General features: G+C 40.1%; 1 protein-coding gene across 14 annotated transcripts in view; it reads right to left on the reverse strand.

Annotated features, from left to right (window-relative positions):
• Positions 1-27,235, reverse strand: part of adgrl2b.1 (adhesion G protein-coupled receptor L2b, tandem duplicate 1) — a 124,527-nt gene that overhangs the window by 34,002 nt on the left and 63,290 nt on the right. For 7 of the 14 annotated variants that reach the window (XM_081598692.1, XM_081598688.1, XM_081598698.1 and 4 more), the window contains exons 5-10: positions 27,167-27,181; positions 23,829-24,629; positions 11,316-11,615; positions 9,147-9,247; positions 6,288-6,473; positions 3,224-3,262 (exon numbers count right to left, since the gene is read on the reverse strand). In XM_081598692.1, the coding sequence (XP_081454818.1) occupies positions 3,224-3,262; positions 6,288-6,473; positions 9,147-9,247; positions 11,316-11,615; positions 23,829-24,629; positions 27,167-27,181 (1,442 nt within the window). The remainder of the gene's footprint in view (positions 1-3,223; positions 3,263-6,287; positions 6,474-9,146; positions 9,248-11,315; positions 11,616-23,828; positions 24,630-27,166; positions 27,182-27,235) is intronic. The other 7 variants (XM_081598700.1, XM_081598690.1, XM_081598693.1 and 4 more) reach the window with 3 other exon arrangements.

Genomic DNA, 27,235 nt, shown 5'->3' on the forward strand with positions numbered 1-27,235 from the left:
CTGATGCTGTTTTCCTGGAGGAAAGGGGGCATTATCATAAAATCCTCATCCAGAGGAGTAGTCAAAACGGGGGCAAAGGGGTATACGGTTTGCTTGTTTTCAGTTTCAATCCTTTAATTTCCTGCTTTCTGATAAGCCCTAAGTAAGCAAAACATTCCAGCAAACCCTACACAAGTATCATATGTCGATAAAACAAGAGTTTCCTTTGACGCTGGATGGCTGAGTTCATGACTCAGGACCGGCAAAAATTAAGAAACAACACAACTAGCTTCGAGAAATCCAGCAGAAATAAAAACAACAGTGGCAGAGCGATCTCGGACTACTTTTTTAAGTGTGATAATTCAGAGTGACAATTTAACCATAGGTGTCATTACCCACAGCAAGAGCCAGCGCAATAATGGTAATTAACCGCAACAGGACCCTGTTCACGGCACCAATTAGTCATGCCTGTGATTTTCCAAAATACTAATTGACCAATGACAGGATCCTCCACATGCCTGGACTAAAAACAAAGCAGGACCCAGGTCCGTGCCGAAATTTGATCAACCGCAACATTTAACCACAAAGCTCCTGGTAACCACAACAATGATGACTGTTTCCAGACACCAGGCTGTTAGTGCTCCTTTATGTCTGGGAGTTTGAGCGCAAAAAAATCAATCTTTACGGCCCTGACCTTGCAGGCAGCGGAAAGATTGTCGCTTTGTGTGCTTGATGTGCATGTAACAGAGCAATCCAGACACTAAATGTATCTTTTCCCACCCTGAGGTAAGGCAAAAGGAAAAAAAAGAAAAAAAGTTGTTGAAAACAAACAAAAAAAAGAGAGAAGGGAAAAACCTGTCTGTCTCTAATTTATGTTAGCGCAGAAAGAACCTGTCTGCTGACTGAATGCTCTTTAAATCTCGCCTGGGTTGGAGGTCAGTTTACAAATCACAGGGGTTCAGTCAGGGGAGCCTTTAGGGAGACATATGGTGAGAGCTTATTGAACAGGACAGTCAACATTCAAGCGGCCTTAAAACCCTTCTTTGGAGCTGCAGCAATTTATTTATTCTTAAGTCTGGATTTGATTTATTTGTAATGCAATGACTCTTCTTCTCTGCAACTAAAAAAAAGCTACTCTTGAAAATAAAAAGTGATCTTTAGAGAACTGTAAAAATGATGTAGTAAAAATGTATTACACTCCAAAGAGAAACTGGTAATATTTACTATTAACTTAATCAATAGTTAGTTAAGTTATCTCTAAACAGGAATTGTATTGAAAATAAAAATCTGAAAAAAAGTGCAGTTCAGTTATTCTTTTACGTTAGGGTTGCTGTTTGGAAAGTGACATTTTCCTCCAGGATTGCTCTGTTTTTAGCTCCATTCATATTTGCGTCCCTGCAGCATGACGCTGCCACCACCATGTTTCAAGGAGGGAGCAGTACAAGTGTTACAACCAACAACAGGATTTTGCATGTTGGCCAAAATTTTTTATCTTGGTCTCATCTTACTAGGGAACAATCTTCCAAATCTTTGTTATGACTTCTACATTTGCTTACAATAATCAGCAAACGGATTTTCTTATGGCAGTCTTAACTTTTCTTGTGACTCTTTCACAAAGGCCAGAGCTGTCCTGTCAAGCGATTCTCCCACCAAACCGTAAAGCCTTTTACTCTTTTGTGATTAATGCTCTGCTGTCCAGTAAGGTGGATGGACATGCCCTGGTAAATCTGCAGCAGCGTCACTCTATTTCGATTTTCCGATGATAATTTGAACCTTTCATTGCACTGGATATTTTAGGGTGCTCAGAAAAATATAAAATATGCTAATTTAAATAAAATGTATTAATGTGTGTTGGTGTGCCTTAAAAAAAAAAAAGAAAATAAATTAATTCACCTTTGCAAAATTTCTGGTTGTGTCATAAGTGTTTATGAGTCCAACATATCGGATGAGCAAACCTCTACTAGTAGAACAGTTGGTCCCATCCAGCTGGTAGGAGTGCAAATAAATGTTTTCCAAGATAAAAAGCCTGCACCAGCAGTATTTGCTCTCCAAAATACTCTCCAGTTATGCAGGAATTGATGCGACAAGCTGCTAAGCTAACATCGTTGTCGCATCTAAACCTCCCTCGCCGCTGTCAATGCATGAACACCGTCTGGCTGAACCCTCCACGCTTTGGCAACTAAAGCCCACTTTGAAGCCTGAAAGAATGAATTCTCTCATTACTAAGATGTCGCAAAAATATCACCTTGTGGGTTCCGGCCTTACAAAAAAGATGTGCTTTCAAAAGTGCATGATGCAAAACATAGGGCCACAAAAAAAAAAAAAAAAAAAAAAAAAAAGCCATTATCATGCTGCCTCTGGGTGCTATAAATATATGTGCTCTGCATTTTTCGGCAATTCATTTAGCAGATGTTGAGTGGATGACCAGAGGACCCACGCCACCTTTAGTTGGGCTGCTAGTGTGGCTAAAACAACATTTCCAAATGAGTGCAAGGAAATACATGGCATTTTTCCCTCTGTAAAACGAGATATCAAGCAAAAAGAACAACATAGCAACTGAGTAAACCATAATATGATCATTTGTCTTAGTCCGTGCAAGGAATCTTGTCCCCCGAGTTTATATCACGGCCTTATCGTTCAGCAGAGCCCACCTGAGAAAATAAACTCCAAAGCAGCAGAGGAGAAGTAAAAATCGGAGCGAAATACAAACAAATCAACGGGCTCGGAAATTAATCCCTCAGATAAAACACAATCACAGTTGGAGAAAAGTTTTTTTTTTTTCTTGCTGTGGGGATAAGGGAGAGTAGAGATTTTACCATGTAAGCAAGTGACAACTGAGCACCAAGGCACTTTGATCACACTTCTGCCTGACAGGGAGATGCAATTACAACCGTGGGAAGGCAATTATTCACAGAACGTGCAAAAAGCCAATAAGACTGATGGAGAGGGTGAAAAGTGGGAGGAGGGAAAGGGGAAAAAAAATGAGGCGAAGACGTGTAAGTGATTGGACATTAAGGAGGGGAGAATGAGACACAAACGGAATGATATTGACAGGGACATCCTCAAAGGGACCGACGGCAGAGCAGAGACAGACAGAGTCGCTGTATTTTCGTACAAGCTGGGTCACCTGGCACAGAGACAACCAAAGATAAAGGCGCATGCAAGAGAGTCAGACGTCAGGGGCCGGAGGTAGAAACAGCAATGTGAAGGGGGGGAAGAAAAAAAAAAAGCCTGGCAGTTATACCTTCATGTACGCTCGGCATGTCTTCTCTCTTTTTTGAAGCTTTTCCGTACAACAAGAGGATCAAGCATAAGAGACGGATTGTAAAGAGAAAGAGGGAGAGAAGGTGGTGAGAGAAAAGGAAGCGTTAAACCATGCAACTTACTATCAATTACAGGATTAATGAAAAGAAGGAAAGGCACAGGTCTGTGAACTATCACCTTGAAATAATGAGACAGATCTAAAAGCTTCCCAGGGGAAGTTAAGGGGCAACTCCTTGCTATGAATATGGATCACATACGAGTGAGGGGAAGAGATAAGAAACACACAGACGGCGGGAAGGAGTAAGTACTGAGACTAGATTCTGCTGCTCCCCATTAGCAGCACGTTGCAATACACCGAGAGGATAAACAATCTGAGGATAAAATCTTTGCATTCCACTCGATGGAGAAAACAATTAAATGCTAGTTATTTTTATAACCCTCGGTTAATCTCTTGGCGTTAAGTAAGTGGCCGTGTCATTGGAAGTAAGTCACACCAAAGAAAATCCAACACCGCTGCTCCTTCCACTGCAACACAGGGGCTTTTATCCAGGCCACAGCATCCAAAACACCTAAGGGTATGCACAAAACTTCTGCAGACTGTGACTTTGATTTGAGTTGTTAGTTTGCAGGGAAGGGGCTGCACGGAACCTAAAGGGGCACACAATGGTTTAGTGGTTTCATCCTCCTGGAAACAAATTTACGAATAAACGTTTAAAACTCCACGCACATAGCTGCTCAGATGTACACTGTTTTCCTCTTTTTGTTTGTTTGCAGAGCATGCAAATTGACAAGCCAACTCCAAGAACTGGCGCGACTTTATCTTCACTTGTGTTTACATTTACACAGGGATACATTTGCAGGCTGCTTTCTGAGGATATCAGATGTCGTAAATGAAATACAGTGTCCGTAGTCGGAGCGGCCATGAGGTGCAAAACACAACAAGATAAAAAAAAATATAAAAAATAGCAAAAACCAGAAAAGGAAACACCACAGCGGAGAAGTAAAATGTGCATTTGTAAATCATTGTTTTGAGAAATGTGTTTTTTTTTTTTTTTGTTGCTGTTACTCTTCCATAAAAGCATGATTTCCTGATTGAGGGGAGGTTTGTTGATGGAGTATGTAGTAGATTTCAAAATTGTGCAACACCTGCAACTGTTAATGAGGCATCCTGCACAACCCAACTGAAAAGATTATTGCGGGATAAAATATAAAACTTAGAGCAGCAAAAATCTGGCTGCATACGTGTGCATTTCCTTAAACTAATGCTTCGTTAATGCACCTTTTCATTCACTTTCTGCATTTAGTCTTCTTAAGGAGACCCCTTACATCATTAGTGAGTTTTACTAACCTGAATGACAGTCCAGGTATCCAAGGAGGATTTTTCTGAAATTTGCTCATTTGCATAATCATCTATTTGCTCAAAGGTATCAGTTAGGAGAAGGAAACCAGCCATTCCAGGATTTAAGTACATTTACCATGACAACTGGTCATTAACTGGAGACCAAAAAGTGGCATTGCAAATAAGATAAATGTCTGACTGAAATCTCCCAAAAACTTGTGGGAAAATGAGCTGAAGGAAGGTTGAACTGTGTGCACCATTTCTAAACGGTACAGCCGAAAGAACATCGGATCCACAATCACATCATGATCGTGGCGGCATCATAATGTCTGGATACGTCTTTCAATAAAACTTTTGTCAAGGTAGACTGAACTATAAACAGACACAAACTACATCAAAATGAGTGATTCTTCCTTAATAATACTTTTGGGATGACAGGACTCTAGTTTTACACTAAAATCTGAGAGAAAAATCTAAGTTACCCTGCAGAGGCCTGTGGACAAGAGTTGTCCTCCTAAGGTGACAGATTTGCTAAACTTTGGCCAGGCAGAGCAGACAATCATTGTCAAGTCAAAATCTTTTTATTTATTTAATTTTTTTAAAACTAATTGTTCCGATTTCCTTTTCAGTTGAATTGTACAGGATCTGTGTCAGAATAAAATGGTGCAAAATAACAGATGTGTGTAAAGGGCATTGTACATTATATATAAAGTACAATGCCTACATTATATATAATAGTGTACATGTACAGGACAAGGTGCTTACGAGGAGCTAATTTTTACAAAGTTGAGACAAGCTGAACATAACTGAATTCCCAAAGGGAAACAACCTGCTTCAGGAGTAACGCCATATCAGCCTGTAAGGACATAAAAACTCTTGTGTACATGTGCAGCTGTAATAACAAAGCGCATCAATGTCACCGAGTACACCTTCACATCACTGCAGAGAGGTTAAATCCCTGAAGTTTTCAGTTACACTGTGCCCTTTTTGTGACATTTCAAAGCAGCACTGCAGGAAACCTTCATAAAAACTCCCCCTTTATGAACAGACTAGCTGTTTGTAATCTCAGGGATAGTTATGTTGCCGTCTGAACATATGGACACAAACTGCAGTTGTCATTTCAGCAAAATATCACATTGTTTACCAAGCAACAGCCGTCTGCAGAGTCTGAATAATAATGCAATTTTTCAAGCTGTCACTCATCTCTCCGCTGAACCTCCGGCGGCTGAGAGAAGCAGCCGTGTCTCGGACCCGCTCTCTTTTCAAAAGGCGTCCGCCGAGGCTCCGAAGGACAGCAGTCCTGCACTTGTCAGCAATGAAGACTTATTCTCTGTGGGGAGGGGGGCTCGTAGCCATTAGCTCGGATAAGGTGAAACTGCCAGGTGAGCTTGTTTTTCCAAAAGCCCTTAATTACCCAGGAGCTGTAAAGGAATGAGGTTCCCCCTCAGGGCAGAGGCCTGGCCCCTTAGCGTCATTCACCTAAGACTTGAGTGTGATACCTATGTGGGTGTACGTGTGTGTGTGTGTGTGTGTGTGTGTGTGTGTGTGTGTGCGTGTGTGTGCATGTGGGTGAGAGAGAGAGTGCACAGACTTGTCCGTGTGTTATCCGTAAGCATCCTGCTAATGAATGTCTTGGGTTATGCTGACTCTGAGTGAGGAGCAAAGGAGGGAACAAAATGTAACGAGAGGTTACAACAGGCCAGACCTTGTTGAAGCTGCGTCCGGCGGAGTCCTTCTCGTTGGGCCGGAGCTCCTGCAGCTGCGCGTCCAGGATGTCCACGAGCTGCTCCATCAGCCGCACGGAGGAGCTGACGTCCCCTGCAAACACGGGGCCCTGCGTGTGCCTGGCCAGCTCATTGGCTAAATTAGCCGCACTTTCGCCGCTTCGGATCTAAAAACAGCAGACGAGGGAGGGAGGGGGAGACAAGAGAGGGGTGTCAAGGAAATGTGGGTGATGAAGGCCTGAGATGATGGTTATATAACGCCGGCTTGAATAATTTATTTCACATACATCTCAGAGTCCTAATCCACTGCAACACGGTTTGTTTACAAAAAAAAGAGGTTTTAGTCACCCGCGAGCATTAGAGGAGTATAGAAAAATACACCAGCATAACAATTATAAGCTGTCCTCTGTGATTAGTGTAACATAGTATTTATTATTAGACCCAATCTCAGCTCTGCAGTGACTCATGGTCGTAGTACGTATGCTGACTACATCTATACTAATTCGCATGGTGGGATTGTTCTGTGGTGAGTGATGAATCAATTTGTGCAGGAGGAAGCAATACATGTACAGACACAGGAAGCACATTTTCATTCGGTGTGTCTGAGATTTAATTTAAATCTACAGGAAAGGTGATGAGACTGTATAAAAATATGCTACTTGAACAGTTAGAAGACCAGCACTATTATAGTCATCAGTATTAGAGGTAGGAATTAAATAAACTGTGTTAAAGCTGATAAATCAGGTGGCTATATTTTGATTGCTTCCAGGTTACATTTTATTAAATAAAACAGATAACTTGTGCAAAGTATTATTAAAAACAAAGGCTGTAAAAGAGAGTGCAGCATTGAGCTGGTGGCTAATTTTCAATTTGATCGACCCAAAGCAACAAGCAGCTCTGAAACTCAAAATTATTATTATTATTATTATTTTTTTCCCCTTTTCTTTTCTGATCTGTAAAACGTAGCATTCCAAAGAGCTATTATGTTCTGGTAACAACAAGTCCATTTGGTGTGGATGCTGTTATTAAAAGGAAGAAGACTCAAGGTTAGCTACTCTTAATATTAGTGAGGCGTTTAAAAACGAAGTCAAAGGAAGCGCAGAAATTTAAGAACCTGTTTAAAAAACATTCTTTCCCACAAAATATAACATATCTGTTGAACATTCGAGGTATGAGACAGCAAGAGTAAGCAACATTTTCAGTAGATAATGGGGAAGTTGAACAGAGTACAGCAGAGTTTCTCTGTTTTATCCTTTTGATCCTTTAAACTCTGTCATTTATATAACATGCTCCATTTGAAAAGGCTTTTAGAGATCTCAGAGTTAAGGTAGAGATTACGGCTGAAGATATATTGTAAAGTTATCATCACAATATCACTGTACTTATGGATATTCACACAGAATTACTTGGACCGTATTGAAGCGAAAGCTAATTATTTAGCATGCATTCAGAACTTCTATGCCTCTATCACAGTCAGTGATGGGACTTGTTGCTTAATGCAGCATAAAAAGGTTTAGAAGGTGAAGAAGTCAAAGTGTTTAAGTCATTAAGAAATTGCAACAAAGTTTTTGAGAAGCTGCATTCAGTATTAAAACTGAATGCATTTCAGTTTTAATACTGTTAATACTGTTACTGGATAGACTATTCTTTATGTGGCATTTATGTTCGCAATGGACCCAAAGCATACATATAATTTTTGTATTTATCATAAACCGTATTGTTATTGAAACATTTGTCAATATTCTCACATGTAGAATATTTTCCTAATATAGGTCAGCCCTTGTGGAGATGCATGCTCTCTGGATTTCGTTAGCTGTTTTTGGAGTACATGTTGTGATAATTGCTAATATGAGATGCTAAAGATAGAAATCTGTAATGATTTTGTATTTGGCTCACGGCTTGAACAAACGCCATTAATGTTGTTTTCATTTCCTCAATTATAGCTCCAAATGAGAGATCATCATTGGCTAAAATCAGTAGTCAAAGCTTTGCAAAAATCAGCTACTGGAAACTGGACATTAAATGTTGATCACTCTCTCTCTTCTTATAACCAATGTGAGAATAATTGCAATATGCTAGGTTTCCCTGCGGTTTTGTATGAATGCAGTTTACTGAAATGGCTAAAAAAAAACTTGTGTTTATGTGCATCTCTGCTTATTCATTTTGCTGTCTTTGCAGATTACATTTAGGGAAAATATGGAATAATATGGCAAAAAAAAAAAAACATTAACAGTACAAAAAGTATCCAACGTGATTCGCCGTGCATCAGATTTTCTTTTTTAAATCATACTAATTCTGTTTCTATCACATAAAGTGCTCGAAATCAGGGCACAGCTCTTTAGATGCACACGCACTACCACTCGCCTCCCCACCCCAGGAGCCCTGCCTGAACCTGCTGCATTCATTTCTGCTTTTCGAACAGAGAGAACAAAAATCTCTCTCTCAGAATGCAGCGTGTTCCTGTTTTATTATAGTGCATTCAGGCTACTGAAGCTCTTATCTGCACATCTACAGCTCTACCTGCAAAACATCAAAGAACAGAAGCACTGACGAAAGAGACCCTGGTTCTTTGATTCTCCGTAGCATGCTGCAGCTCTTGGCATTTATGCCAGATTTTTTTTTTTAGAGAGAGAGAGAGAGCATTTCTTTTTTCTGCCACATGACTTTGGCTCCCCTTGCAAAAAAAAAAAAAAAGGAAGTGTTTCAATGATGAGTACACTTGACCTGTTCAGAAAATAAACCAAGCAAGGAAAGGGGTCACCCATTGCACACAGTGAAGATGTTTGATTTCTATACTTGATCGCTGCTATGTTTTGTAATGGGCAAACTCTCCGTTTTACCTTTTGTGCCACCTGAGTCACCCAGTGGGAGGTGCAGTTGCTGAGGTCCGGCCCCTTGGAGCACCAAGTCCCCATCACGGTGCAGAGAAAAGTAGCTGTGCCTGCAGCAGCACAGAGAAAAAGAAAAAAAAAACACACACACACAACAGTTGGAGGGTAGCCAAAATCTTGCTCGGATACAATGTCTCCTGCTGATCGCTCATTTATACAGACTCTCCTGTGAAGGATACTAAATGTTCCGCAGCAGCAGGAATTTTTCAAATGATCTGAAAGGCTGAGAGGAATTTTAATGTCTGCTTTGAAAAAAGAAAAAAAGAAGAAAAAAAAAAGCATGTTTGGAAAGGTTTAGTAAAAAGCTGTCAAGGTCCGTGTAGCTTGAGATAGAAGGGGGAAAAGAACTGACAGAGAAAGCAAAGTGGCATTTGTTTACAGTTAAAGATCAACACATTTCACAGCTTTCAGCATCTCGCAGGCTGCCTCATCTTTCAAAATCACGATTACTTCCAATTAATTCCTGCCACACTGATGAGACAAAAATCGACGCCACGTCCTTTTGAAACATTATCTCACTCTTATTTTTGTACTTGTATCTGCTGCCTCTGTTTTTATTCTGACAGTACTTCCAGATTCTGATATTTGCTCCGAATGTAATTTCAGCGCGATTACTGCGGCAATGTTGTTGTCAGACGATCACACATAACTACAGCAGAAAAACTGCTTCCCTAACTGCTGACTTCATATGCTTCCAGCAGAGATTTTAACTGCGCTAAGTAAATTGTAAGTGCATTATTTAAATTTACCTACGATGGAAGAGATGCCGTTTCACGAAATGAACAGTCCGTCACATTTATTTGTTTGCCTTTGTGCATTTGGAAACAGGCAACAGTTTCCCCTCCTGCTATTTGTACACTTTTATCCCAGAGTTTCGAAATAGCACGAAAGCACCAAGAAGGTACATAATGATTTTTTTTTCCCTCTCCCTCCTTGATGTAGGAAGGAAAAAGCTCTAATCATGCAACACTTTGGTTTTAAAACTGACATGCTGCCTCGCCGCTGAAACGTGGCTGAGTTGGTGCATGTAAATAGAGGTGGAAATAACACTACGCCGAGCACACAAATAGGGATCATTTTAAGAGATTCTGTCAGATTCTTCGGATCTTGCTTTTCGCTCATTTTTTTTATTTTTATTTTAAAACGTCAGCGGCAGAAGTGACTTTTCCAATTGCGACTGTCATCGTACCAAATGAGAACAAACCCAAGCCTCCTGAAACAAATAAAAGCATGGACACGTTTTGTTTATGTCTTTGTTCAGAAAGAGTCTCAGAAAAACAGTGATTCAGATCAACAATGTGGCCGTTTTAAATTGTATAGATTGTGCTGTACTGCATTAGCATTGGGTTGCATCATAATGAGAAATAGGTTTAATTCTATTACATTTAATTTTCTAAAGGTGTTATGTGGTTTTGTTAGTTAAATCAATTAGAGGGGTTTAAAAACTTTAGCAAAGTACTGATGTTAATCGCAGGCTTGTAGAGGATTTAACAAGATAACTTTTATGCTAGTTAAGTCTGAAGCAGTGCAAAGATAAGCTTATGTATTTTTATTCACAACAAAATAACGATAAGGGTTTTAATCTTGTTAAGCTCCTACATAAACAACAAATGTTGCCTTACATTTCCAGAAATCATTGAAGTTTACCATTACGCAGAATTCTGGGTAATTAATTAAAAAAAAAACCTTGTTTGTGTTTTGTCTTGTTAATATAAACTTCAATAAACTTTATTGAGATTTTATAGACATGCCAGCACATATAGGTGAAGTAATAACGTTGGTTTTTAACACCTAGTACAACTAAAAATCTGAAATGTATTACACGGTGTACTGAGTCCCTTTGATACCACTAATAAAAACCCAGCAGCACTGCTTAATCCATCATCAGAAAATGCAATTGGTCTGGCACAACTGCAAACCTAACAAGACATGAGAGGCTGTCATGGTAAACTGAGCCTAGGAAATAAAAGCATTAATCTGGAGCAGATGTTGTTCTTTCAAACAAAATCTAAAGAGTTTAATGGTTGAAACCTGACAAAGCATAAGTAAATTGAACATTTTAAAGAAAACTGAACGTTTTTACAAAAATATGGATTTCAAATAAATGTAGACACTTACCTCTGGTTCCTTTGGGGCACGGTCTCTCCACAGTGGTGCCGGTGTGCGTCTGGGGCCAGTCGATGGCTCGCCTCCTGGTGGCCTCGCAGAAACGCCGGGGCGTCGGGGGCAACTCGGGCACAGTGGGCTCGGACGTGACGGACCCATGGCTGTCCTCGTAAAGTATTCTCCCCTCTCTGGGATCGGCTCCCGCTCCAGTGGTGTCGCCCTGCCCCCTCAGGGTGGGCACGGTGGTGGTGGTGAACATCGGGGTGGTTCTGGGGACGGATGACGAGACGGAGGGATCCTCTGTGGTTGGGACTGGAGGAGCGACAGAACGGTGAGGCTGTTAGAGACGTGCTTTCTTGATACCGGTGAATGCTAGAGTTATTGTTGACTGAAAATTAAAAAGGTTCGCGGGGGGTTGGGGGGTCTCGCTTTATAATTCCACCTCTACTCTTCTTCCTTACAAAACAACACTGGGGAAAAACCTGACAATGTGACACTATCTTTCACCGTTTCTATTTTACTTAAACCAATAAGCAAGACAAGCAGCAGCGGCAGGGCAATCTTTCACACAGCAGTGATTCCTTCCGAGCAGGCTCCGTATTGGGCTGATTAAATGTCAACAATGAAGACAAAGGCTGTCTGCATTTTTACCTTTTTTCTCCCTGCCTAGTTCGCCTTTTTCCCTTTGATAAAGCTGGAGCGCGGAAGGAGAACCGCACTGCCCCGAGCAAAAACCATACATCAGCAATAATGCGATTCCACTGTATTCGGTCCACGCCTACCAAGCAAATCCGAGTGTGACTGCGCACATGCACACACACGCACACACACCCCAGCACGCACACACACACACACAAGTGTGCAACCCAACCAGTGTCTGCTCTATTACTCAGGTGTGTCCCTGCCTAAAATCACTGCCAGCTCACAGATTGATATCTGCAGCGGAGGGCCTGGAGATAACTAGGAAATGAGAGCAGGAATGGGAAATCAATAAATTTAATACAGTATGAAGAGTCAATATGGATAAAAGAGAAAACAGAGTGAGTGTTTGTGTGTCTGTGTGCCTTCGCAGATATCCCAGGCTTCTTGTCTTCTGAAAGGCCATACATTTCCACCCACAACCTGCTGATTGTATTTTAAGATAAAAGCAGCTTCCCACAATGAGGTCTGCCCATGCGAGAAGCCACTATAGTCTTCATCATGTTCCCTGGGTGCTTTTGGGAAAATGCAATATCATGCTATCTGACACTCCATCATCAGACACCTATCTCCATTTCCCCGGGGGAGAATAGTGACAGAGCCGACATTTCTTGTTTCACACCAATCAGCGGGTCAGGGGGATCGTCGCTTCTTCATTCAGGTAAAAATATTTGAGTTTATTACAAAGCTGATATCTGTGATGAGGCCAAGAGGCCACCTTAGCATGATGGAGTGGCGGGTGATGCTCATGATGAGAAAAGGAAATGAGACAGAGTGTCTCAAATGTGACATTTCACGGGATGACCTTTTTTCCTTTCCTACGCGGGCCCGGACAGTTTACTTGCACTCATTCACCGATCATGTGGCTGTCAGCCACACATTCACAAATTGGCCTGGTCATCATGGCTGGACCTTTAACAGCTAACCCCTGTGCGGTTTGGTTGCGTTATAAAGTAATACAAAAAAAAGTAAAAAACATGAAATCAACTTGAGATTTAAGTTGATAAAAGGGTTTTTATATCTATCGCACTCATTGTTGTATATTTTCACTCCAGAAGCTATCGTATTTAATCTGAAAGTCAATATCGACTCTCAAGCTGCTCCAACAGAACAATGATATCTATGAGAGTGAGCAAAAAGTTTCTGACATATTATGTAATGGAGGCAAAGTTTTTTCATTGAGTCAGGGAAAGTGAGAAGATTCATAGGCTGACTTTGGTTGATTCAATAGACACATATAATGCAATATAAGGGCAAGTGTAATCGGGTTTCAGAATATTAAAGCTCTCCATACCTGAGCAAACTTCTGCTTTTCCACAGGCTGATATAAACCCTGATACGCAGCTGTTTGTAACAGCTTGCTTGCGTCACCTGATTAACTTGCTCCTGAGAGCGTATTTCTCCAACTCAACCCTCTGAAGCAACTTGTTCCAGTGCAAATGATCACAACATGCAAATTGTCTGCTTTTTAATGATCTTTAAGCAGTAATATTTTTCATTTTACTTTTCATATCCCGAAAGATCCAGTTCGCTGCAACATGCTGCAAAAATTCCCTTGGATGAAACATTTGAAGCATGTGTGCATGTTAGATGTTACAGGAAATAATTATTTACGATAATAATTGTTCATATATTTGTCCATTAGAAATCTTCAGATTGTACAGTTCTGTTGCTCACAATAATGTTATTTTACTTTTAGTTGTATATTCCACCACAGCGTTTTACAGTAGTGTTTAGGATTTTGTCCATTAAAAACCACTGCTAAAAACGTTTCTCAAGCACTGAGGATGCCTGTATCTAATAAACAATTACTGTGTAAAAATAACACTGGTGAATTTAGGAATTTGAAGCAAAATAAAAACAATGGCACCGAAAGTTTACAATAAATAAAGTGCTGTTTATTCTGGAACCTTCAAGAAATGCTTTTCTAAAAGTAAATGCACCTTCAAAAATGATGTTATATTTAACTTCTCAAATGCACACCGGTGTTCTTACAGATTTATACAGTCATGGGAAAAGTTGAGTGCGCGCCAAAACTGAGCAGCTTGTAGAACTACCTTAGGCAGCAATAACTTCAAGCAGTCGTTTTCCGTACGACTTTATCGGGCTCTCACATCTCAGTGGAGGAACTCTGGCCCGCTCCCCTGTAAAATGTTGCTTCAGTTCGTTGTGGTTTGCAGACATTCTTTATGAGCAGCTCCGTTAATGTCCAACCACAGCATTTAAGTTGGCTCGAGGTCTGGACTTTGGCTGGGCCATTGCTACATCTCAGTTATTGTTATTTTTCCCCCAGACAATCTGTTGTAGATTTGCAGATGTCTTGTTGTTGGTCCAAATTCGGTCAAGCCTTGGTTGTCACACAGATGGCCTTAAGTGTTCAATCGAGAATGGTGTGAAGCACAGAAGAGCGGGATGTACCCAGGTCCAAATCACCACCCCTCCACCACCGTGCTTAAAATTAGGAAATACATATTTGTGTTAGCATGCCGGATTTGATTTTCATTAATGGTGCTGCTGTGCATTATGGCCTAATGTCTCCACTTCTGATTCAACTCTCTGTGATATGCGTTAATGTTTGTGAATCGTGTGACGATTACACAACTAATAATGAATAAGCAAATACTTAACTAAATGGCATTGATGTAAAAATAGAAATGAAATTCATTACTTTGATCTCATTAACTTGCTTTATTAAAAGCGTTGCATCCGGCTACATCAGCCGATTTGGCTGTAGAACAACTTAGCTGTTGTCGTTTCTCAGTGATTTGACCAGAACATCTTAATGCTTTCCATCAACATTTTCTGCTGCAATGAACAAGCAATAAACATATTACTGGGAATAGAGAGGATGGATGCTATAGTACCTAAATAACTAGTTAATATTTACTGCAGTCCAATTTCCAATGAGCTAAAATGAGATAATTTAACAGAAAATAAATGGAGTACCTGAACAAAACCCATTGATGCAGAAGGAGAAGGTATATATTCAGACAGGTAGGTTCTTTCTGGTATTTAAATACTGTTTTCCAGTGCTAACATCCAATCCATTATGCCCTTTTCCTCCCCATTAGGGCACCTTCACTAAGTGGCTAATTACTTTAAAAATGTAAAAATAAAATCAGACAAAAATTAAAAGTTTATAAGATCAGGAAAATTAAAGTTGGAAGGTTATCATTCAAAGTGCCTTCTGCTAAATAGACAAATTCAATTCCAGGTTACTTCATGAGATCTATAATTTCCAATCACAGGACAGATAATCGCTTTAAGCTTTGAGTATCAAGCTGTGACTTATATTGCATGTCTATACTTAATCTAACACATTACATTGCAAATGTGATTCTTTACGTGAAGACGACATTTAAGACTTATGATATTGAGCATAAATTAAGGTCGACCAGTCAATAAAAATGGTAATCGTGTGATTTGGTGCAACTCATTGTTTTAAAGTTTGATGGGAAAGGGCCATTATCTTTCTTACAAAGGTAGAGAGATTGTCATTTTTTTTATTTGAGTTTATTTTCATCAACTACAACCTGAAGGTCATTGTTCAAAGATTTCCAGAGATTTTACAGAAAAATCTGTAACCTGGTACTTTTCGGAGAATGTTTTCTCTCTTTCTACTTTTTCCTCTTTCAGTTGTAAACAGACAACTAAGTAAATAAATCAACACAGCAGCTCTACAAAAATGGGAATTGTTTAAGGAATCTTCAATCAGCGTGCTTCTGCTTTTTAAGCTATTAGACACTCGGTCATCATCTTCCCCGTTCCCTCTTCGCTCTTCTTACTCTTACCACCATCATTTCACCTTATTTAATCAAAGAAAATCTTTGTGGATCCTTGTAGTCATCATGTCTTAAGTCTTCAAATCAAAGTGTGGGTAACATCAAGACAGTCAGCTAAGCAGCACAGCTCCTCTGTACTACACAAAGTAATGCGCTCAGAAGGCAACACATCTGCGGGCTTATTCTGATGCCTCTGCACCATGCGCTCTACAATTTTCTTTTGATTGCAAAGAGCAACTCCCTCCAGTAAGAGCCTCGCGTCCTCTGATAGCACTCATCCAAGAGAGGGCTGCACCAATTAGCTTGCATTCCTCTCAAGAGGCAGTGAAGTCACTCTTTATGGGAAATCTGACACCAAAGAGCACGCCGTTGCCATATGGTGAATATTACCTCTTGTATGTAATGGAAGAGTTTGAGATTGAGCACTTGAAAAATGACTATGACCAGTGTCAAAGCAGAGTGCGTAAATTAAAACACAGCTAAAGGGGAGAAGGAATATCGTCCCGCAAGATCATCAGTCGAAAAACGCGGGAGATGAAGCAGAATTAGTTTCATCACATTATGGCCCCCTTGAGTCATTCCTGAGAGGGAGATGGCAAAAAAATATTAAAGTGTAATCATCTGATGAGAAGAGTGCTTATTCTGTTTGTCCTTGATTTTATACCTCAAACTTTCCCACTAGCAGAGCTTTATTTTTTTTCCCACCTAAATTACAAAGTCGGCGTATTCTCTACCTGTCCAGAGAGACACGTAAATAAATAGATTGTAAGCTGTCTAATGGTTGCTATTAAGGGAAGTGGAATGACAGCTTGCAGTCAAATCAAGCTGCTTTAATTAGTTTCAGTTTTGAAGATGAATCACTTACACAGTTAATCCTCCTTGTATACTAATAAACAGACACATGCGGCTTATAGGAAATTAAAATGTGCAAGAATATGAAATAATATTCAAATGACCCCACATCTCTCTGCTGCTATTCCCATGGTGGGCAATAAAAAGACTCTATAGTGTGTGCTAGATATTAAATGGATAGTTCAAGGTGTTTGAAGTAATGTTTTGCTTCAGGGTTTTAAGCAGAACATTTCTTAAAACAGTCCATGATACAGCTTCATGTACATGCTGCTTTACGAAGTTCTAAACCATTGTCATGCTTGCAGCGTGGTCTTATTTGGACAGAAGCTGATTACTATTTACAAGGTACATGGAGGTTGGAGGAGGTTCAACATCAATAATTGTTCTGTTAAGTAATGCAACAGAAAACTGGTTGTCTAAAGGAACATTTTTAGAATGATGGGCCCTGATCGGTGAAACTAAAATCATCACATTTTGATGAACCATGCTTAGCACATGACTCAAAGTTAGCTACAGTGAGTGTCAATGTGCAGGTGAAAAAAGTCACTGATGTAAGGAGTAATTTAAATATTATCAAAATATAATTAACTTTTTTAAATTATTATTATGTAAATCCAATTTATGACATTGAAACTAACAAATGCTGCAGCCTAGGTCTCACTGCATTTTGACTGGATGCTAATAGAATGCTAAATGGAAAAGCTTCCATTCCATTGTAGCAGGCCTCAATCCTATCTGTTAGCTTTAGCATAAAGGACCTAATCTGAATGTCACAAAGACACCAAGAGAGTTATCTACAGCGACTAAAATACTAACTGCTTATAAGCTTCTAAAAAGAACATAACTTCCAAAATTCATTTAAAGCTGTCCCAGCAGCTGGACAGCTTAGCAGAGATGAGAGTGGCAGTAGGACTCCATGGAGCCTGTATCATGTGCATGTGGCTCTACATAAATCCATGTGTAGCTCGCCTCAATAACAAGGACGTCTTAGAGGATGAAAACTGAGCTTCAGTTGCCTCTTTACCTGGAGCTCGAGCTGATAATTAATGACAGAGCAACAAATCCCACAAGACATGAATTTTACATCAGGTTGTTTATAGGCGCTTGTGCTGTTTCTGCTTGATTCAGGGTTACACGAAGGCAGCGTGAATCGTAAAGAGTAACAAGATAACTCAAGCACTCCTGAATTTGATGCTAAGGAACCTGCTATCATTCCTTCAAAATAAAAAAAAATAAAGTAGTAAAAAAAAAAAAAAATTCTTGGGCTGACAGCTTTATTGACATTTGTTCCTTAAAAGAGCCATGGACGAGAAAAGCTCTGCCTGACACATATCTTGTGTCTGCGTGGGGTAATTTATGAGGCCTGAAGAAACCGAACACTGTGGAGCAGCAGGCGTAACACAGTCACAACGAGACAAGCCTGATTCAGGAGGAGGAGATGGCAAAGCAGCTTGCTATACAGACACACGCGTGCGGACAGGAAGATATATGTAGAGACAGAAATACACTTGGAGCAAAACACTCCAAAACTCCCTGTCATGTACACCTATGAGGTCCACTAAAACAGTCTCCTGCCATAATCCAGCAAGCAGAACAATTAAGGCTGCTCCAAATCCCCTGACTTCTTTTGCTTCAGACTCTATTTCTGCTGCCAAACATGTTTTAGAGTGTGGAGCACAGGCTTAGCGCGTGATACATCTATAAATGTTCACAGTCTTCAAGGCTCACCTGGAGGTGTCATACGAAGATATAAAAGCAAAGCTAAGCTGAGCAAGATGCAAGGCTTGGTTTAGCCAGAACAAGACAAAAAAAAAAAAAAGACAATAGACAAACTTCATTCTATGTGGAAATAGGTCTGGATTGACCGAAAGAAAAAAAGTAAGTAAGGTAAATTTAAATTAGGTCAAACGCCTATTTTAAATTTTTAATATCCATTAACTAAATTCAAACTTTGAATCTAAACTGCAGTCTATAATCAGCTAACAGCGCGTACTTTGATGCGCTGTTTTTGAGTACTAAAAGCAAGATAAAGGTTGGAGACAAATCCTTTGATCCAAAAAAAGAGCGTAATCTTGTAATTCCTGCATTTTCTGTCGGACTCAAAACTACAACATCTACCAAAGAATCATCAAAGGATGATCAAAGTAAACTCTTTATCCGCACAGGTTCCGACCCGGGATTTCAAAACACAGGGAGTCTAATATCTTGACAGGTTGTTGGTGACCAGCTTTATCTGAAGGCCTGACCAGACAGGGGGAAGTTTCTCTCATATTGGACTGAGTAAAAGATTTTATATATATATATATATATATATATATATATATATATACTTGGTTAGAACTTGGTTAATCAGGTTAATCAGGTTAATCAAGAACAGTGAACTTATCTACTAATAAAAAGCAAACTTTTTGCAAAATCATAACAAATATAGATTTAACAAATTGCACATGATTACAACTCATTAGGAAAAAACTGACAAGCAAATTAGCAAGACCTGAAAAGGTTAATGCAAATGCAATTTTCAAAAAAATTGCAGAAGATTACAAATTGAAAGGTGTAAAAAGCATTTTAATGATAGCTTGTGTGAAACTTTCCAAGTAATTTAGAAAAAAAGAAACAATTATGTCTGAAATTGAGAAAAAATGATGCAGTAGTGAATAATTTTCCTGCCAGCTGATGTGATGCTCAATATGTCAAGAAAACTCCAGGTAGTCAAGAAACTTTGTCTGGGATCTCATTTAAATATGGTACACTGGAAAATTTAGCGGTTTTGAAACTGTAACTTTTAAAAACCTTGACACCAGTAACCAGCCAATACATATGTGGAAAGCAAAATGCCACTCCCCCCCCCCTTTTTTTTTTTTTCTAACACAGAACCCACTTATTGTTCAGTTCTACCAGAATGCTCCAAGGAGCTAAGCCTTTTGAACAAAGCCATCAATTTTACGCCTCTCCTCTTTAAGGTCTCGAATCAATGCTACCTCAAAGACAAATTCATTTTCCCCTTTCTCTCCTTGTTAGTTTGAAATGTTCTCTGCAATTACTGGCTAAGAAATCAGTTAATGCCTTTGTACATCACAGAGAATGCATTACCGATGTCCCTATAAGTTTTCTAGCTACAACCTTTTGGGTTTTTTTGGGTGGTGGTGGTGAAAGGGGTGTTCGACACACATCTGAGGAGGTGTACTCTCCCAATATTGGCTTGTGTTCGCAACGCATTAGCAGCCTCCTGATGCGTTTGCTAATTCCCTGTGAATTGTTTGGAACAATAAGTAGAGAGATCAATATGTGGAATGACCCGAGCTAATCGCCTCAACCGGAGGCCAGAATTGAGCAGCCTTCAGTGTTACACAGCCTCTCCCGCAAGGTAAAAGAGCAGACAAGTTGCTGAGGTCAATTATCTCCCGCTTTGATCACTTTGCCAAAACTCTCCCTAAAATGAACCCGCAATCACGCTGCTGTTCCAGCGTCTCTCTAGTAAGAGAATCTCCGTCAAGGTTGATGCCGCTGACAGAAAAGGACGGCGACGCCTGCTGTTACCGACAGGAAATAAAGGCAGAAAAGATGCTCTGGTTTTGGTGTAACTTCCTTCTGTGGTCGATGAATCTTAATGGGCACAATTAATTTCCTTTACGCCTCAAGTGCTCCTCAGTTTCAGAGAGTGAGACATTATTTCAGCACGATTAGACTACCCTGCAGAGTACGTTGTTTAATTCAGCGACATATCACGGCCAGCAATAATTCCTAACAGCTTCACAGTACAGAATTAGAGGTGTAGATCTGGGAAAAGGGGGGGAAAAAACTAATAAACAAGGACCAATTATTTTCAAGAGCCCTTTATAGAGCATACTGTTGCTGCCGCTGAGGATGGCCTCAGCATATTCAGATATGCCTCCTTCAGAACACAGCGTCACTAAATGCGCTCATAAAACACATCCAGTGATCCACTGTGACAAGCTCTGCAGAGAAGACAGGTTTCTGAATGGATCCCCGTGTCAGAACAGTAGCACGGAACCAGCTCTGAGACTAATGGGTGATATCAACAACTGTGTTGTGTGACTGCAGCAAGAGGCGACGCCGAGCCTATGTGGCATTTATGTTTACCCAGGCATTACGGTAGCTGAGAGAGCACATTAAACCCTTCACTGGAAATGCTTTGTGATGGCTACTTCCCTCCTCTTCCCGAGACTCTTTAGAGACACAGAGGGTAATTATGATAATTCACTTGTTAATTACATTTACATAAATCAGGACGTGAGCAGTTGAGCTAGCAGTTTGCACGCACGACAAAAACTCATCAAAGTTCGAGTAGTTTTCATATCAACTCTAACATACTTTTAATTGAGTCTTCGGAGATTCCCGGGAAAACAGCGGGAAAACAAACAAGATCTGGTGACATGGGGCCAAAGTTCAGGAGCACACAGTCTCCATTCTAAAATCAACCTTTCCCCATGTCTCTCTCTTCAGTAGCACAGGTCAGGAATCGGATTTCAAGCCCCATGGCAACCGCTTTCCAAAATATTCATAAGTAAAAAAAAACAAAACATAACTAGGACTGCACAATGTTCAGTCTGTGCAATATTGATAGAGCAAAAAGGACTGCCAGGTTTCCTACAAGGTGTAAGTCGATATCATTAAGTGTTCTAATTTGTTGAATATTCATGTAAATGACCAAAACGAAACTATTTAAAAAATAATGTCACAGCCCCACTTGACCTTAGAACTTGATAACGGCAAGCAAATGTAAACTCCCAAGTTTCTCTTAGAAATGCTGCCTTGCTTACAAGAATCTTTTCAGAAAGGACACAGGTTGATGAGTTCTGGAAAAAAAACTGTTTTCATAAGGAAAAGTTTCAGTTGTGTAAGTAGAGCACCTGATCTGACTCCTGGCCCTGGGGCCCACACGCTCATAAACTGACCCTGATTAGCAAAACTACATTCAGGTTTTTCACAACCGGCACAGAAACCAGAATTATCTTAATAATGAGTTGTAGCTCAGTTATGTGTTGCTTGTTGCAAAGAACTATGCGATAACCCCCCCCCCCCACCCAAAAAAAAACAAACAAAAAAAACAGTTCCTTTTATTTATATTTATTAACTGTATATAGAAAATATAAAGTGCAACGTTGACAAGCTGTACTCTTGTGTATCTCTCACTTGTGTTCTTTCTTTGCATATTTACACATTGTTTTAATGTAAAATTAATTAGTATATTTCAGTGTATTTGTCATTTTTCTTCCTAATGTTCTTCCTAATTTATGGTTGACGTTTGTTTTGCTTTTTATGAACTGATGAACAATTTTCAATAAAAATTACAAATAATTGTAAGGATATTTTACCTCTTCTTTGAAGTCTGGACTAATTAAAATAAGCCTACATTTCAGAATCTAATACTGGATTATCCAACTAATGACATAGCTGGACACACAGTTAAGGTCAAAAAACTGCTTTGAATTTAAATGAATTTTTACTGAACCAAGAAGTCTGTTTTTGATAAGAAATGAGGCAGACATTTCTCCTGAACTAATGAAAAATGGAAGAGTTTTATATACCTTTCTCCATAGACGATGTAAAAAACTTTTTGGCAGATTCTCTACTGGATTCAAGTCAGGACTCTGACTGGGCTATTTCAAAACATTAACATTACCTCCAGTCAGAATAAATATGTTGGTAAAATGAATAAACAAATAAATACTTTAAACCTAATTCTGCCTGGGGTATGGCTTAACTGTATTCTTTGATGCATAAATAATTATTTTAATTTTGTCATTTGGATTCAAAACTGATGCACCAAAGAACCGGCAGAGTATTTTCTCTTTCATGTGTTTTAGTCATCAAAAAAAGGAAAAAAAGAAAGAAAAAAACAGTATCTACCAGAAAAAGCCTGACTAATTTAAACTCAGCTTATTTAAATGATGCCAATTAACAAAATATATAGTCAAAAAGAACTTGATCAATCAGTTATCTCTGCATCAAAGCCTGATCTATGAAGATCCAGAGGCCAAACAAAGCTATAAAATGTACCAATTGTATTACTTTTGGAAGACTGTGGCAATAAAAACTGTAAAATATAAAATGCTACTTGTTTTCTCAAATTGATTTTTGTATTTTTTAGGTAATATAGTAAGAAATATAGTCTGAAAACTCAACAGTTTCCATGCTCAAAACCTTTTAGAAGAACTTTTAACGATAAATACATAAGATGTGTCATAAATGATCTCATAATCACAATAAATAATATCACCACTCGATGATTCTTTAATAAGTGGCCCAGTCGTAACCTGATATCCAACAGTGCTCGGCAGAGGGGCAGCAACACGAACCTCTATAACGCATCATCCAGTCAGGTCAAGATTCTTATTCCCCCTCTTCATACAGAAGACTTGTGGGATAAATTGGCTTCTGTCAGGTAATTAAGCCCATTATCGGCCTGATGTAATGTCCCTGTCTGATGACACATATGTCGCCTCTCAGCACTTCACAGATTAATTTAAGCCTGTTAACTGCCTGACAGGATTCTTCACTGTAATAGATCTCCTTTTCCAACCAGTTTTTTTCTCCAACAGATGCGCTGTGTGCTCCATAACTCGCCTTTGAAAAATATTAGCCCACAATAGGTTGCCGATTATCACCTCATCTGTTAGAGAAAAAAAAAAAAAAAAAAACAGAAAAAGAAAAAGAAAAATGGCAACAGCAAAAGTTGAAGAGGTAGTCATGGCAACACATGGTGCAATCCTGAGGCGGAGAGGAAAGGATAACCTCTGTCATACTGTGCACAAGCCTTTTCCTACATGTTCGCAGCGTGAGAGGGAAGTTCAGGGAGGCAGTGTAGATAATGGTTTCGGATAAGGCTCGAGATTGAAGAATTTGATGGGGTCCAAGCATCAGCTGGATTGAGTGGCTTGCCTGCTTCGTGGTAATAAAGATGCGCATTTTTCATGTTTTTTTTTTTTTTTTTTTAGCTGTGCCTCAACCCTACAGAGAGTTGTCCCTCATTCCAAGGTGAATCTGTAATTTCTGTCTGCAAATGAGGCCTTTCCCCAAGAATAACACAAGCCTCTTTCCTTGATCACACCTGAATTGTATCCAGAATTAAAAAGCAGCCATCTGTGACATCCCAAGCCACTCCCAAACAATAGAGGGGTTTACACAAAGACAATGGATTACACCTGACAATGAAGCAGTCCCTCACCTTCTGCAGGATCCGGCGGCCCAAAGTCTAGGTCGTAGCGCAGGACGTAGAAGTTATTCCACACGTACAGCTGGTTGTCCCGGGGGTTGTAATCCACGGCGGTGATGTACTGGTACTCGTTGGGGAAGAGGATGTCCGTGTACTCGCCCTGGTTCAGCTTGGTGTTGTAGATGTAATCGATCTGGCTGCGGCTCGCCTCACTCTCGTTCTCCTCGTAGGTGGAGCGCACAACGTGCAGCACGCCGCACACCATGAAGGCGTTGGAGGCCGAGCGCTTGTCGTACGCCGTGTCCCAGGTGTTCTCGAAGCGTAGGGTGTACGGGTTGAGCTGGCTCACCACGATACGTCCATTGTTCTGCTCAGTGGCGTAGATCACCCACAGGCCCCTCTCATCGACCGCAAGGTCAATGTCTGTCTTGCCACCCCAGCGGTAAGGTGAGGTGTCATGGTAGTTGGCATTGTTCACAATGGCCTCTCCACTTTTGATGCGCGTGCGGAGATCAAACTTGACAATGTTACGAGTGCGCTCCTTGTTGAAGAAAATTGCACCGTCGTAGGCGACGAAGCCGGTTCCGTCCACACGGTGAGGCAGTTTGTAAGTGGTCGTCTGGCGACCGTTTTTGAAATCCTCCAGGGAGGCATACTCAATGAGTGTGTCCGTGCGGTAGGGCGTCCAGGGCATGAAGAAGACCTTGTCTCCAGCCTGGAGCGGGTCTTTGCACCACGAGCCCGCTTGCTGTTCGGCCTCGAACAGGAAGGTTGCAGCTCCTATGCCCTTCAGAGTCCCCGGACAAATGAAAACTGGTGACAGAGGAGAGCAAAACAAAAATACAACAAGGCAGAATATTAAAAACCTCAAACGTTACATGTGTGACAGGCACAATTTTCCCAGCTGCGCCACTCAAGTACAGGACAAAAAGATCAGGGACTTTGAAGCTTTTGACTAGTGTTTTTGTACTAATGAGACGGGGAAAGGGGGGAGGAAAACAAATGTACGTGTCAAAGTAACTACTCAGGATGAAAAATGTGAGGTTAATAGAACTTGCTTCTCAAGGGGCTGCTGCTACACTGTACCGGGGACAAAACAAATAAAATGTGAACCGAAAAAGTTTTAAAGTCCTGCAAACGAAAGACACGGGAAGTGGCGAAAGGAGAATTCACAGTGCTTTGTTTTGTGTGCTTTTTTTTTCTTTTCTTTTTTTTCATCCAACACCAGAAAGGCTTCTTCAAATGTCAAATGCCACATGAACAGCTGGGTACAGTGGCTATAAAAGTAAAAATAGGCTGATTAAAATGTCAGGGTTTTAGGAGATTATTAAAAATCATTTCCAAACTTTTTCCACCCTTTGTATGGTAAGTATTATTATTATTTTTTTTTTTACAATTCAAATGAAAAATATTCAAATCTTTTGGAAAATGGTATGCACACCTTGAATCTAATACTATATTGAACCACTTTTTAATTCAATTCCAGTATCCAGTATTCTTGTGTTTACACCTCCCATCAGTTAAGAGTGAATCTGATGGATAACAAATAAACTTCAGCCATATAAGGCCAATTCTACTGACTTTGCTTAATTCAATCCTCTAGGTAAAGACAAAGTAAGCAGATATGTCATAAAATATCTCATCATACATAGTATCTGGTATCACAAAGACAGTTGTCAATAATTGCAGACAATATAGACAACAGATCCTTGGCAAAAACTGCATGTTTCATAACTGATAGAAAGACAAGAGAGAAACTGGTTGAAGATGCTACCAAGAGTCTCCCAGAAAAATTGAAAGATTTGAGTTAACTGCAAAAATTTCTGGTTAGTCCTTGTGCTTGGTTCTATTTTATATGTGGCAACAATTTCCAGTGTGCTCCACATTTCCGGATTGATCAAACTAAATCTGAACCTTTGGCACAGTTGAAAAAGTTAATTAAAACACAATCATTACAGTAGAATATGCTGGTGGCAGCATCATGCTTTTGCTTAGAGTACTAGACTTTTTGGGAAGGTGCCAGACAGTTTTGAGCCTAAACACTTATGAGTCAAAGCTTGAAGATTATAGAATACAAAAAAAAAAAAAGGCTTCACCAGCAAAAATGTTATCTTAAAATAGCCAAGCCAGACAGAAATCTCTGTGGTCGCATGAAGAGAGGAGGGACAAAAGATGCCCTCACAATCTGATGTTGGCTTTGAGAGCGTCTACAAGGCCAAAAAACAGAGAATGCTGAAATTGAATCATAAATGGCTGCAGGGATTGAACAAACTATCGGTTTCAGATTTGGTACTAAACCAGGTCATTCCAGCTTTTATATTCTTGTTTCTGTTTCTCCTTCAAGCGTAACTTTCTCAATTAAATGGTACAAGATAAAAATCACACTTAAGGTAGAAAAAGTTTTCAAGTGATCTGTCATGGTCTCATTAATTATGCCACAAAAACCTGGCATTCTAACAGTGGTGTATGCACTTTTTTATATCCACTGTACATACGGACACACTGCACATGCACTCTCACATGACTGAGGGTCATTAAGTAACAAGAGGGAAAGGGAACAGACTTTACATCTCGTGGTAAGAGTGAACAACAGGTTGTCGGATGGTAGTGGTGGCGGCAGCAAAGCAAAGGTAAAACAAACTAAAAAAAAAAAATGAAAGTGGAGGTTGAGGGAATAAATAGAAACAACAGAGGCAAAGGATTTTCACTACTTCTGTGGCAAAAGACAAGAGTAACCACTGATGGGTGAGGGAGGCCACGGCAAGGTTCCAATACAAATTAATTTGTTCTGGATAAAAAAAAAGAGAAAGGAAAGACAGGGAAATTTTGTTTTCCCGTCCTCAAACATTTTTTTTTTTTTTTTTTTTTGCAGATGGTGCCAAACTCACTCAGCCATCACTGCTATTTCACATCACGTGCTATGGGTGCAGCAGAACTCGGGCCAGGCAAACTGAGACTGAGCCAATTAAGAGGTATACACACAACTAGTCATTCTTCGGAGAAGTCGGGGAGGGGGGTGGGGGTTACACTGCTTACGAGGGGGTCCAAGGAATGAATGGACACCAAAAACAGTCAGTGTTTTCTTTCGTATCGAGAAGAGAACTTGGTCTGGTGACCATGGTTGTCATTTGAAATTTCATTCTGCAAATCGTTTGGGTTCCATGGGTGCAAACCATCCTCCTATGGGTTTACAATTTGACAGGAAAAGGCAATCAGGAAGGGAGGAGAGAGGTGGAAGGGGGTGTGACGTGAGGGGAGCTGTACTCAACACCACAGAACAAGAGGCCGAAAGGGTGGGGGGTGGAGGGGTGGAGGGGTAAAGAGAGGGAAGGACCAGAGCACTCATTTACCTTTTTGCTCCACTTCTATTTCAGGCATTGGAAAAGAAAGCAAAAAAAAAAAAAAGAGTGCAAGAGGAA

Source organism: Poecilia reticulata, chromosome 17 (genome assembly GCF_904066995.2).
Source record: "Poecilia reticulata chromosome 17, P_reticulata-male-v2, whole genome shotgun sequence".
In the NCBI taxonomy this organism is placed as follows: Eukaryota; Metazoa; Chordata; class Actinopteri; order Cyprinodontiformes; family Poeciliidae; genus Poecilia; species Poecilia reticulata.